The sequence below is a fragment of the Polypterus senegalus genome, chromosome 8 (assembly GCF_016835505.1).
Source record: "Polypterus senegalus isolate Bchr_013 chromosome 8, ASM1683550v1, whole genome shotgun sequence".
Taxonomy (NCBI): Eukaryota; Metazoa; Chordata; class Cladistia; order Polypteriformes; family Polypteridae; genus Polypterus; species Polypterus senegalus.
This window is the reverse complement of record NC_053161.1, coordinates 63,601,712-63,615,911: the sequence shown is the minus strand read 5'-3', so window position 1 is coordinate 63,615,911 and position 14,200 is coordinate 63,601,712. Positions and strand designations below refer to the sequence as shown.

General features: G+C 37.3%; 1 protein-coding gene across 4 annotated transcripts in view; it reads left to right on the top strand.

Annotated features, from left to right (window-relative positions):
• LOC120533985 (metabotropic glutamate receptor 8) overlaps nt 1–14,200 on the top strand; it is a 1,059,754-nt gene that overhangs the window by 895,033 nt on the left and 150,521 nt on the right. For all 4 annotated transcript variants that reach the window (XM_039761168.1, XM_039761170.1, XM_039761169.1 and 1 more), the window contains exon 9: nt 6,202–7,137. In XM_039761168.1, coding sequence (XP_039617102.1) covers nt 6,202–7,137 — 936 coding nt within the window. The remainder of the gene's footprint in view (nt 1–6,201; nt 7,138–14,200) is intronic.

Sequence of the window (14,200 nt, the reverse complement as noted above, 5' to 3'; positions counted from 1 at the left end):
ACGGCTGATGAATGTGATACCTTGATAACTAAGCATCCCTTCTTAATCTCCCTTTTAAAACACAAAATCTTAAATGATTAAAATATATAATATAATATTCTGTTTATATTAATGGGTTCCTAGTACATTATAGCATGTGAATGCCTCAGAATTTACAAACATATTAAAAAGTAAAAGAAGGCATCCATTCTTTCAAATAAAGAATCTGACCATTGCCTATTTAGTCTCATTTAAGTTTCTTCATATCAGGTTTGCGACTGTTATGATTTTACATTAGAACTAGATTGCCACTATTATGTTGAACTTGGTTACATAGATGGATAGAAAGTTCTTTATTTGTGCCAAGGGTGAAGTTAGATTTTACAGCAGCTCAAGAAATGTAGAAATACTATATCAAACAACAACAACCAACACTCTCAAACGCACAGAATTAAATAAAGGATGTTGTGTCTTGCTTATTATGCTGTATAATGCCTGACGTCATTGTGAGCATTTTATAGTAAATTGCCATAGAGTCTAAAGAACATCTGAACTTTGAGACAATACAGGAAAGACGTTAAAAGAGATTTAAGTTAATTTGCTCAAGAACTAAAGTTAATTTGGATTTGACTTTGTTTCATGACTTTGAGTCATATCTTCGTTACCAATCTCAGTTCCTTATGTAATGATTCAGCTATGACTGATCATTCTTTTGATATACTCATTCAAGATAAATAAAAATGTCTGTAACTCTCATTTAAAATTATCCATTAGGTCATTTAAGGAGAGTTCTCAACAATTCTAACACTTAGAATTCTTCTTGTTAAACAGATTTCTGGTCTCATTTCAGAAATGTTTTCTGCATTAGCATAGCTCATTTCTGCTCAGGACGATATGTTATGTAACCCTTAAAGTTGCTCTGAATTTGCTGTTGCTCCTAATTTGCAATTTTAAGTCCATGTGTGTAGTGTTTAAACATATACCAATACATCTGCTTTAACAAAAGATAATACAATGTAAAATTAAATTCCAGGGTACTAAGTGAGCTAGCACTGAAAAATTATTATGCAGTATAAAAATATATTATTGAATAATTTTTGTGAAAAAATACAACTAGTAGTATGACATAATAAAGCTTTGTGTTACTGTAGACAGAGTGGTGGAGAGCGTATGGCAGTGTACTTTAAACCCCAAGGTCATTGGATCCATTCTTGCCCCTTCCTCATTGTGCTACCCTGAACTGGTCAGTTAACCTGGCTGTTCCAAACAACAAAAATATCTGTAAACAGTTATGATATATCCTTGTAGTCACTTTAGATAAATATGTCATCAAACCATTTAGTAATAATGTATATTATAATTATTGACAATTAATATTCAAACAATTAACAGATCAAAATCCCTATGGTCTAAATGGTCTGCAATGAGAATGTTTTATGATAAGCAGCCCTTGTACTTAAGGAGAAGAGAAGGGTGCTAACTTTAGTCTAATGGCTCCTTTCAGATGGGCCTAATTTTTGGCAACTTCTAAGCTCTTTTTCTACATTCATTTGCCTCAGATTGCTTAGGTTTATTTGGATTATTGAGTATGCTGTATATGCATATGTGTGCTAAATTCAGGCACTGAAAGAACCTCAGTAATGATCCTAGAGTATATGAGTCCTTTAGTGAAAGACCTCTTGTACTAACCACAGCTTGTCTATAGGACAAATTGGAAGATGCAGTTATCTATCTGCTATTCAAGGCTCATGGATCAAGCTTGTAGCACTGTGAGGATTATGTTTTTTGATTTCTCCAGTGCCTTCAGTGCCATCCAGCAATTCATGTTAATGGGGAAGCTCAGAGATACACAGGTGGATGGACCTGTGGTGTCCTCGTTAAGACTGCTGTTTGTGAGACACCAGTCTCTGATATGGATGTGAGCAACACTGGTACAGCACAAGGGAGAGTCCTGTCTCCTTTTCTTTTCACTCTGTGCACCTCAGACTATAACAATAACAAAGGTCATGTGACTTGCAGAACTTCTCAGATGATTCTACACTAATGGGGTGCATTGATTAGGATGTGGATGAGACAGAGTATAGGAGTCAGGTGGAGAACTTTGGTTCTTGGTGAAAAGAGAATCGGCAAAACCAAGGAACTGGTTATTGACTTTCACCATGCCAAAGACCCTGTATGCCCAGTCACTAGAGCGTGAATTTGGAGGTGGCACACTGCTACATGTACTTGAGGGTTCACATCTATGACAGAATGGACTGGTCTCATAACAAAGAAGAACTATATAAGAAAGGGCAGAGTTTTTTTTTTAGTAGACAGTAGGAGTTTTTTGTTTTTCATTCTTAGGAGACTGTGGTTTTTTAATATTGGAAGTGACATATCTTCTATAACTCTGTGATGGCCAGTGTAATTTTGTATACTCTGGAATGCTTGATTGGTAATATCAATTCAAGTAATTCAAGTGAGGCCCATCAAATCAACAAACTTATTTTTTTTATTTATTGAATTTACTAGCAATATACCCGCGTTCCACAGCGGAGTAGTGTGTTAAAGAAGCTATGAAAAAGAAAAGGAAACATTTTAAAAATAACGTAACATGTTTGTCAATGTAATTGTTTTGTGACTGTTATGAGTGTTGCTGTCATCAAGGATTTGATTATCATTATTTGTTTGAATAAGGTTTGTATTTGGAGGATGTGTTGTGTTCAAGTTACATTCAGTGTTTGGTTAGTCTATCCCTGACCATCTCATCTTCGTTGTCAACCGTTGTAAAGATAACAGGTTTCATTCATCGAAGTGTGCACTACCCAAATTGGTACTCGTGAATCTAAGATGTTTAACAGGTATTCCCGGTATTAAGTTGTGGATTTGCCTGCGAATATTTAGCGGCAGCGTGTCTATGAACGTAATTTTAAACTTAAGCTTTACACCTTGCTTTCCTATTGATATGTCTACAAGTGCTTGTTCAGATTCAGAGGGTTGTTCCTTTCTTACTGCATCAATAAACAGCTCGTCTTCCTCTTTATCTGAGACATCACACACTGCATGCACGGGTTTACCTTTCCCAGTCCTGCAAACTTTAGCGAAGTGGTGCAATTTACCACATTTTTTACACTGTCCTCCTTTAGCTGGACATTGACTTTTTCCACCGTGTGGTTTGTTTCCGCAGTAGGTGAACTTATGAATATCCATGTATGCGTCAGTCGCTTCATATTTTAATGCTGCCGTCTCAATTGCGTAATGCGTTTTTTGTTCAGCGCTCTTTGGAGCTCTTGCCTGTTGTCTGCGTACTGCTTTCACAGTCAGTTCACGTGAGCCGCTCAGAGTACATGCATCGAAGGTTCTCAGCTGTGCTTGTGCTATCTCGTGCGATCTTGCGATGTCCACGGCTTTATTTAATGTTAGCTCAGACCCGCACTTAAAAGTTTCTCTCGACTTTGCTGAGTTTGTGCCAAACACTATTCTTTCCCTGACCATCTCATCTTCGTTTGCATAAGCACAGTCCTTCACCAGCAATTTTAACTCCATTACAAAGTGATCAAATGTCTCATTTATACCCTGCGTCCTCTCATTAAACTTGTATCTCGCGAATATCGTATTCGTCTTAGGCATAACAAACGCCAGCGGCAGCGTGTCTATGAACTTAATTTAAAGTTAAGCTTTACACCTTGCTTTCCTATTTGTTTGCATAAGCACAGTCCTTCACCAGCAATTTTAACTCCATTACAAAGTGATCAAAAGTCTTGTTTATACCCTGTTTCTTCTTATTAAACTTGTATCTCGCGAATATTGTATTCGTCGTAGGCATGACAAACGCCAGCGGCAACGTGTCTATAGACTTAATTTAAACTTAAGCTTTACAACGTGCTTTCCTATTGATATGTCCTCAAAGTTTTGTTCAGCTTCAGAGGATTGTTCCTTTCTTACTGCATCAATAAACAGCTCGTCTTCCTTTTTATCTGAGACATCACACACTGCATGCACTGGTTTACCTTTCCCAGTCCTGCAAACTATAGCGAATTGGTTTAATTTACCATATTTTGCACACTGTCTTCCTTTAGCTGGACATTGACTTTTTCCACCGTGTGCTTTGTTTCCGCAGTAGCTGCACTAATGAATATGCTTGTATGCGTCACTCGCTTCATATTCTTTTGCTGCCTTCTCAATTGTGTAATGCGTTTTTTGTTCAGCGCTCTTTGGAGCTCTTGCTTGTTCTGTGCGTACTGCATTCATAGTCAGTTCACGTGAGCCGCTCGGAGTACATGCATCGAAGGTTCTCAGCTGTGCTTGAGCTATCTCGAGCGATCTTGCGATGTCCACGGCTTTATTTAATATTAGCTAAGACCTGGCACTTAAAAGTTTCTCTTGCACTTTCGCTGAGTTTGTGCCAAACGCTAGTCTGTCCCTGACCATCTCATCTTTTTGCATAAGCACAGTCCTTCACCCGCGAATATTTAGCGGCAGCATGTCTATTGGATTGCTGCTGATGGACGGCCTTATATGGGCAGGCACTCAATTACGTGGGAGGCGTGAAGATGTTAAACAGTACCAATGGAGAAGCAGATAATATATGATAATACATTTCTAATACAATAAAGTAAGGGTATGATGTTAGACAGTCTCCTTTGGGGAAAAAATATATATACATACAATTATACTATTTAAATATATACATTTAATTATAATTGTAATTAAAACAAGAAGGAAACAGGATGTATAATTACAGCAAAAGTCTCATTGCAAATGGACCAAATTGCAGGTAAAATGTTCTTTGTCTTGCCAGGACACAATGTGACTCACGATCGTATTTCAAAAGTGTTGGGATCAATTTTCCTAGCTTTTTTTCTGCCTCATCCGGAGAACTTAAATTTGTAGAAGTTGCCTTTAATATCCATTCTCAGTTTAGCAGGATACAAGAGGGTGTATCTGATTTCGGCCTCACGTAAGTGCTGTTAAATGTGGCACATTTAGCAGCTATTGAAGTCGAGAAATCATTGAAAATATGAATATGATTATTTTCAAGTATAATCTCTTATTTCAGTCTGTGAAGTGGCATCAGAATTACTTTAGATTGTAATTTGTTGAAACGTACAATAAGGCTTCTAGGTTTTGAGGCATTCGATTCACATACAGTATGTGCTAAGTGATCTCTGTGTTTGATTTAAATTCCTCTTCAGTTATTTTAGAGAATAATTCAGCTATGAATTTAATTGTGCTTGAACGTCATGGTGTTCAGGGAGATCTTCAATTCTTATATTATTTCTTCTATATCCATATTCCAGCACAGCTAGCCTGTCTCCATGCACTTTGCAATCGAACAAACTAATTAAAATGATGAGCTCTGGACCTCCTAGAGGTAGCAGAGGAGGAGAGAATGAAGACAAAACCAAGTGGCATTATGTACAATGCTGCACATGCTCGCGGTGAGAAAGTAACAAGACTACCTTACACAAGTGAATTTTTTAGCAAAAGTGTATCAAGAACCTTTTTCATACCAAATACAATACACCTTGGCAATGCCTCAGTGTGACTTTGACTGTTCTTTTTATTTTTAGCCAAGTGAGAAACTATTTTTACTGGTGTGTATTGGACGGGGGTTGTTGTTGTTGGTTATAATATTTATTTATTGAGCTTCAATATAAAGCTAAATTCCCCACCTTGGGACAAATTAAATTCTATCTATCTATCTATCTATCTATCTATCTATCTATCTATCTATCTATCTATCTATCTATCCAAATTCCAATGAAGGTGTGGGTCCACTGTTACATAAGTAAACAATTTTCTCTTTAATTGGATAGTTTTGTTAATTAAAAAAACTGCACTAAGCACAAGTTACAAGTGATCGAACACTAACAAATAAATATTACGTTACCTATTTTGTTTGTTTAATGTAAATGTTCACATAATGTTTGTTTTGTTCTCTGAGTCAGTATAACATAATTTCATTAATATTTAACATGAGTGACTTATCATTGCTACAGGATTGATAGTCTGCCACAGGTTAACAAAATAAATAGCAGACATTTCAACTTTACCTCTCATCAATTTGAACATTAAAAAGAAAAAAAACATACATGCTTGTCATATCTGCATGATACAACACAAATCATAATGAAAAATATCCAGCTTGTACTAATGAAGCAGATTTTTATGGTGGGCTGTAATTGGGTTTTGATTAAAGGATAGGCAAGAAAACTGATTTATCATTCTCATTTTCCACAGATGAATGAAATGCATTGGACGACAGGGGATTCCTCCATTCCGGCCTCTGTCTGTAGTGTTCCATGTAAACCAGGAGAGAGAAAAAAGACTGTGAAGGGGGTGCCATGCTGCTGGCACTGTGAACGCTGTGAAGGATATCATTACCAAGTGGATGAGTTCAGCTGTGAGCTCTGCCCTTATGACCAGAGGCCTAATGAGAACCGCACAACCTGCCAGCCAATTCCCATTATCAAGCTGGAATGGCACTCACCTTGGGCAGTGGTACCAGTCTTTATATCTATGCTGGGAATCATTGGAACCACCTTTGTAATTGTGACCTTTGTAAAATACAATGACACTCCAATTGTAAGGGCATCTGGGAGGGAAATGAGCTACGTGCTTTTGACTGGCATATTCCTTTGTTATGCTATCACTTTTTTAATGATTGCTGCCCCGGACACTGCTGTGTGTTCCTTCCGTCGTATTTTCCTGGGACTTGGCATGTGTTTTAGTTATGCTGCCTTATTAACAAAAACTAACAGGATCCACCGCATTTTTGAGCAAGGCAAAAAATCAGTCACGGCACCTAAATTTATAAGCCCTGCTTCCCAGCTGGTTATTACATTCAGCCTCATCTCCTTTCAGTTGCTGGGTGTATTGATCTGGTTTGCTGTGGATCCCCCTCATATCATAGTAGACTACGGGGAGCAAAGAACACCAGATCCTCAGAATGCCAGAGGGGTTCTCAAATGTGACATTTCTGATCTTTCGCTAATCTGTTCTCTTGGATACAGTATTCTCTTGATGGTCACATGCACTGTTTATGCCATAAAAACGAGAGGTGTTCCAGAGACATTCAATGAAGCTAAGCCTATTGGATTTACCATGTACACAACGTGCATCATCTGGCTAGCTTTTATACCAATATTCTTTGGTACAGCACAATCAGCAGAGAGGGTAAGTACTCTTCGAAACTTGGATTGAAATCTAATCTAGTAGGATTCTAAGAAGTGGTCTGTATGTTAATCACTCTGTTTGCAATTATGATAGTGAGAAGCATCTTAAAAATAATTTATCATATAATTAATAATACAGTATATTAAGCTGAATATGGTACTAACAGATCTCAATTTCTTAACCTGAACATCTTTTTTCCAGACTAACTTGATAATATGTGAAAGCCGGTATTAAAGCTGACAATGAGACAATAATAACATTACAGGTCTAACACACACACCGGGACAATTTTGGGTCACTTTTAGACTGCACAGAGAATATTCAGCTCCTGTCATATTAATTGAGGTGGTAATCCTAACCATAATAGGACCCTTACATGCTCTTCTACATTCAATGCATTTTGCTTCCATAATTATGGAGACATATGCTGCCCTTGCCCTCAGTAGAGTGCAGCACAATTTGCGCACAATGAGCCACAGTAGTGAGATACAAGGAGAAAATATGATTGGATGCAAAGCCCAGAGCGACTGAAAGAGAAGTGTACCATAGCAGAGAAGGCAGGTGGCTGCTTATCAAAGAGTGGCGTTTACAGGCAAGGTGGAGTTGCACAAACTAGAAGGAGTATTTCAAGCAGCTGCTTACTGATTGGCCCCTCAGGAGATAGTAGTTATGGAAGATGTTTTTTTGCTGGGATCTCTCCCAGACAACATTGCAAAATTAAAGCTGTGGATTCAGAGCAGATGGCTGCATTGAATAAAACAAACTAACAAACAAGATGAAGGTGGTCTTTAAGCAGTCAAAAAGAAATCATCATCTATGTTTTTTTTTTATCAAATTACATCCTGCTAAAATTAAATTTTGCAGTTTGTCAGCGGCAAACTGCAACTTAAATATTCTATTATCTATGAAATCTAATTCTGCAATAATATAACACTTTGATCGGGGATACCTGTGTTTTATATTTTATGTGTTACTTCAATTAATAACAATGATATGTGTTTTAGAGAGGGAAAAAAACATTTTTATACCATGACAATGTCCAACCACTTTGTGTAAAGAATATAGTTATCACTAAGAAATATAATTTCTTTAAAAGAAGATTACTTTCTTTGTGTTTTGAAATGGGTGAAATTATGCAATTTGTTTGTGAATGTAGTAAAATGTGGTAAATATTTGGCAATAGTTGTTTTAATTTACCTTGCCAAAATATGGATTCTTTACTTTCCTTATATTTTTACTTACTGCAGATCAAGATACCAATTCGATAGAGACACTGCACAATGCAGCCATTTTAAATTCAGCACTTATTGTAGCTACAGCATTTCAACATTTGAGACAAATTAAGTTTGTGGTATATGGAAAGGTCCTCTGCTGAGAGTTTATGTTTGCACTCAATGGTTGGTGCAATCACACACATAATATACTTACTTTATTAATACTTTTTTGCTTTACTGTTGGTATGCATTGAATATTTTTGCATATTTTTTGACAAAATGCCAATGATTGCATTATGTTGTTACTCATATTTATAAGCCAATCAAAGATAACTGTGTGAAGTGATGTTATGTTTAATGTTTTACTTATTGAATACTTTGCCAATAGGTGACTGTATTTTTTCAACATTCTTCTTTACCTTTCTCTGTTGTAGATACGGTATATTTTATGCAGTAGTATAGTTAGTGTAGTTATATTGCAGCTTACATTAATATTAACTGTACCCTTCTGAAGACTGATCCACCTAGACAAAGCTGGCAGCACTGTGAGGATTATGTTTTTCAATTTCTCCAGCACCTTCAATAACATCCAGCCATTCCTATTAAGGGGTAAACTCGGAGATATGCGGATGCATTAGCCTATGGTATCCTGGATAATGGACTATCTGTCAGGCAGACAACATGAGCAACACTGGAGCACTACAAGGAACACCCCTGTCTTTTGTTCTCTTCACTCTGGACACCTCAGAATATGAATAATAATATCAGGTCATGTCACTTGCAGAAATTCTCAGATGTTTCTGCACTTATAAGGCGTATCTAAAAATGGGATGAGACAGAGTGTAGGAGTCAGGTGGAGAACGTTGTATCCGGGTGCAGTTGTCTGGAATTGGTTATTGACTTTTGCTGCACCAAAGAACATCTTCACCCAGTTACTATTCAGGAGTGGATGTAGAGGCAGTGCACTCATACAAATACTTGGGTCATCCACATCATTGACAGATTGGACTGTTCTCAGAGCACAGATGAACTATATACAAATTGGCAGAACAGGCTCACGTGACTGTATTCCTTTAATGTGAGTAGTGACATATTTCTTCTCTTCTGTAAGTCAGTGATGGCCAGTGTGAATTTCTATGCTGTGGTGTGCTGGACTGGTAACACCACTTCAAGAGACATCCACTGAATCAACAAGCTAATTAAAAGGGAAGGCACAGTTATGGGAAACATTCTGGGCTCCCTAGAATAGCAACAGGAAGAATTAAAACAAAACTTAGTGCCTTTATAAACAATACTGGGCGGCACGGTGGCTCAGTGGTAGCGCTGCTGCCTCGCAGTTAGGAGACCCAGGTTCGCTTCCCGGGTCCTCCCTGCGTGGAGTTTGCATGTTCTGCCCGTGTCTGCGTGGGTTTCCTCCGGCGCCCGTTTCCTCCCACAATCCAAAGACATGCAGGTTAGGTGGATTGGCGATTCTAAATTGGCCCTAGTGTGTGCTTGGTGTGTGGGTGTGTTTGTGTGTGTCCTGCAGTGGGTTGGCACCCTGCCCAGGATTGGTTCCTGCCTTGTGCCCTGTGTTGGCTGGGATTGGCTCCATCAGACCCCCGTGACCCTGTATTCGGATTCAGCGGGTTAGAAAATGGATGGATGGATGAACAATACTGCACATCCTCTCTTTGACACACTAACACAGCCTTTTCAGCCAATGAATTATTCAGCAGAAGTGTGTCAAGAAGCACTACTGGGGCTCCTTTATACCAACATGAAAACATACAAAACTAGGAAAGAAGCAGTCACAAAGAATAAGGAGAGAACAATTGTCCATGGCCACCACCTTCAAAACCATTCTCTTTCTGGGGTTGTCTTGCTGTTGCCTCTCCAGTGCACCTGTTGTCACTTTCATTTGTGCCAAAGCAGGTGAAGTTGATTCACAATCACTTATGTTTCCTAACTGGACAGATTGATATCACTGAAGCTTAATTAACTTAGACTGTGATGATCAAGTGCTCCCTTAATTTATTTGATGAATATTACCACGAGATTTTTGGCCTCAAAAACCCCAAAAGCCAAATTAAATCATTTTAGAGACCAATGAACTTTTGGAACAATTCAATATCTAAGACAATTAATGGCACGGAAGAGTAGTGAGGCTTTTTTCTAAAGCAAAATAGAAGAAGGACAGTACAGTTATTAGCATTTCTACTTCACAGATCAAGCGTTTTGGATTCAAACCCACCATCACTTGTTGTCTGTGTGGAATTTGTAAATTTATCCCTTTGCGTTTGTGGGTTTCCTCCCACATGCTAGGCACATGCATCAAGTGTTGATAAACTCCATGAATGGGCACTGCAAAAGTGTGGCACTCCAAATAGGGCTGGTCCCTGAATTGTATTTGATGATGCCTGTGAAAGGCTTCAGACCCACCATGACACTGAACTAGAGGTAGCAAGTTTGCAAAAGTTGTCTTACTTTATGAAATAGAACATCTGAACATTGTATAATAATTCACAGATCTAAGCCTTTCAGAATCTTCTAAATGTTTTATATTGATTGGTTTTAACTTTGTATGAAGAAATTTTGATTATGAACTTATTGTTTCTTTTGAAAATGAAATGCAAACACAAGTCATTCTTTATCTGGGAAGCAATTCCTTTCTAGCATCATTGACATTTATCAGAGCTCCCCAATGAGCTGTATGTCTTGCTTTTTGTTTCCCATTACTATGCTGTAGAAAAAAGAGAAAGAGATTTGTATAGAACAAAATGCACTATACAATAGAATTTGTTGTCTACATATGCAAATGAGATGCAATTAACTCCACAAGAATCAAAAGTACATATTAATACTTGCACTGTTGTATAATATGTAAACCCCTGCTTGCGGCTTTACAGTATCAGACAATGACTAATATCTTATTGTAAAATTAGTGTATTATTTAACATAATGTTGACTTAGCATTTGCTAACATTTCTATATAAAAATATGATATCAAAATCAATGATATTTTTCTTTTTGTTTGAGCAATCTAAACATAAAAGTGAAAATATGTGGTTATGAAAAAATGCATAGAATAATTAACAATGGTTTTAATATGGAATATTTGAATGAGGTTTGTCTGCAGAATTTTTATCATATAAACCAAACAAGGATTATGCAGTGTGGAAAAACACAACAAGCACACAGTGTGGTTTACCGTCTGTCCAGCCACATTCCATATGTTCATCAAGGTGAAGGCAGTGGACAATGATAAATCCTGGCAGCTCACATTTGAGTGTCTAGGTTTCTGACCCAGGAAATCCGTGACTCATGGACTGATTGGTTTGGCTATTTAGCCCATATTGTCAAAGTTAAATGCCTCCTGTTTTTTATTTTCCTCAGTGTTTCATGATGGCAGACTGTTAGCTCAATCAGATCTTCTATCAGCAGTGCCTGTAATAATTGGTCAACTACCACCAGCTCCACTTTACACTTCCCATTGTTCATGTTTTCCTGTAACCATTTGGAAATTCTCCACCATAGGTCAAATACTTGGCCTTGGATTGGCTAGATGAGATCATATTTCCACACTCTTCACTTGTAAGCTCTGGCACTTGATGTGACTAGGATTTCCCTTTTGATGGTTTGATAGTTGTCTGCTAGTCTCTTATTCAGATCATAATATGCCCTTAAGCTTGATATGCATTTAGTTTTTGCAGTGGCCATTGATATGTTTTATTATTTCATTTTTTGTTTATTTTTATGGTCATTTTTTGGCATTAATTTTTATTTCTTGAGTTCTCTTTATATTTTTTTAATATGGATAATTCATATGATGCTTATTTTGTGTTAAACAAGTTAGTTCAATAGATGTTCACTTCTTTCAGGACACCATATTGTTTACATTTTGTCATTCTTTTGTCAGTGCCACAATATTGATAGATTCAAATAGCTAGAAGTATGTGGTATATGATGTCAGTATATGACAGTGTAAATGTGTGCTTTTTGGTTATGCAAAATTGGGTATAACAGAAATTGGAAACTTTAATACCAATTGATTTGGTGGCTTATGGATATCAGACATATCCGTGACCTGGCTGATCCTTTGCCATTTGGCCGCTAGGAGAGGGTAGATTTTCCAGTGCACTCACTAGTTGTGTTAGTATCACACCCATCACTGAAGTGAACATAGCTAGCATTGGGGCATCACTGAAGTTTCAGTGCTGATATCAGACACCTTTTGCACTTGTGTTTCCTTTTGCTAAAAAACCTATAACAGCTGTCTGTCAAGACATTGTTTACACATTTCCTTCCAACAAGACATAGCCCAACAGTAATTTAGTGATGGCCGATTCATGAATGATTCGTTCTTTTTGAACAACTCTTTTCAGTAAAACATTCAAATCAATTCAGTGCAGCTCAATGGGAATGCTAAAGTAACTTCAGTAAGGTACAAGTTGATAGATAGACTCCTGTTAGTGTCACATATTATAAGTACCTGTGATTGGCAACATTTTAAGTCACTCTTATTTTCTAAAACTTGCTGTGAAAGGTTTTTGCTGTTTCACCAGCAGCTTGCCTCATGAATGTGCTGGAAAGGTGGCCAGTAGGCTAGATTTGTCTTTAAATAAGTTATGGCCATTTATTGCGTGTCCTCACTGTCTGACTATCACTTGCTCACCGGTGTTCATACACTGAGATGACTTTTTACAGACAGTACTTGTGTTCGTGTATGTCCTCTTAAGAAAAAAAAATTTCCTTTCTCTAGCAGATAATACACAATACCACAGTTCAAACATATCAGGTTTTCTAACTTGCCAATAAACTATGTTTGTGGGTTTACTTCATAGTCAGTCATGGTAAATTTGAAACTATAATTGAAATCAATTACTGTACATCTGAGCCAAAAAATAATGCTTATTAATTTGCAAGTGTAAATGGAAAAGGTGCAATCACCTCGTATAACAAGACAAATTAAAAACACTTTTGACTCAAGAATTAATAGTAAGTTTCATGAATTGCATTAATATATCCTATATTTTTTTATAACTGCCTACCCATATTTTACACTGCATTTTGAAGAAATCTGTAACTAAACATTTTTCATTCTGGCCATGACACGAATTGCCACTGCATATCACCTTCTGAGATGCAATGGCAAATGCATTGTAATGCTGGGTTGCCAATTTTCCCTGCAGTTTTCCATCTGTGTCTTTCCGCATGCTATAAATTATGCCTCCTGAAGTATCAGGGGATGGTATTATCCACCTTTCCACTCTGACTTATCCATGCTGACAGCAATTTGCTGCCAGTGGTTTTTCTTTGGGTCCCAGATACTTACCACAGGTATTACAGGGCAAGAACCGTGGAAGTTTAACGACATCCAGATGATTTCAACTGTCTAAAATAGCTGCTATAAATATGACAACAAACACAACCTTTTTCAGCTAACTTTTTCATTTTACACAGTTGTTGTTTTCAGGGTGCCTCATTTTTCTTTTATTGCAGCCAATTCAGCTTTTTCAAGTGACACTACAGTTGTTGCTTGTGGCCATTTAGCTCCCACACCCATTTCAATATGGTTGGTCTGTCTTTTCCTATTCTGACCACATTTTTGATTGCTGGCAATGAGCCAATGCTCTGCATGTTGCACTGCTTATTTATTTTTTTAATAACCATTTTTTTTACTTCTGCGATTGTATACTGGTGCTTTTATATAACTACTTGTTTTATATGATTTCTAAACTTGTACTTATGTGAATATTTTATCCAACTCATTATCCATCCATCCAGCCATCCATTTTCTGCCGCATCTACACAATAAATATTCAGATACAGTGGAACCTCTAGATACGAGTTTGTAGATCACTGAGCTT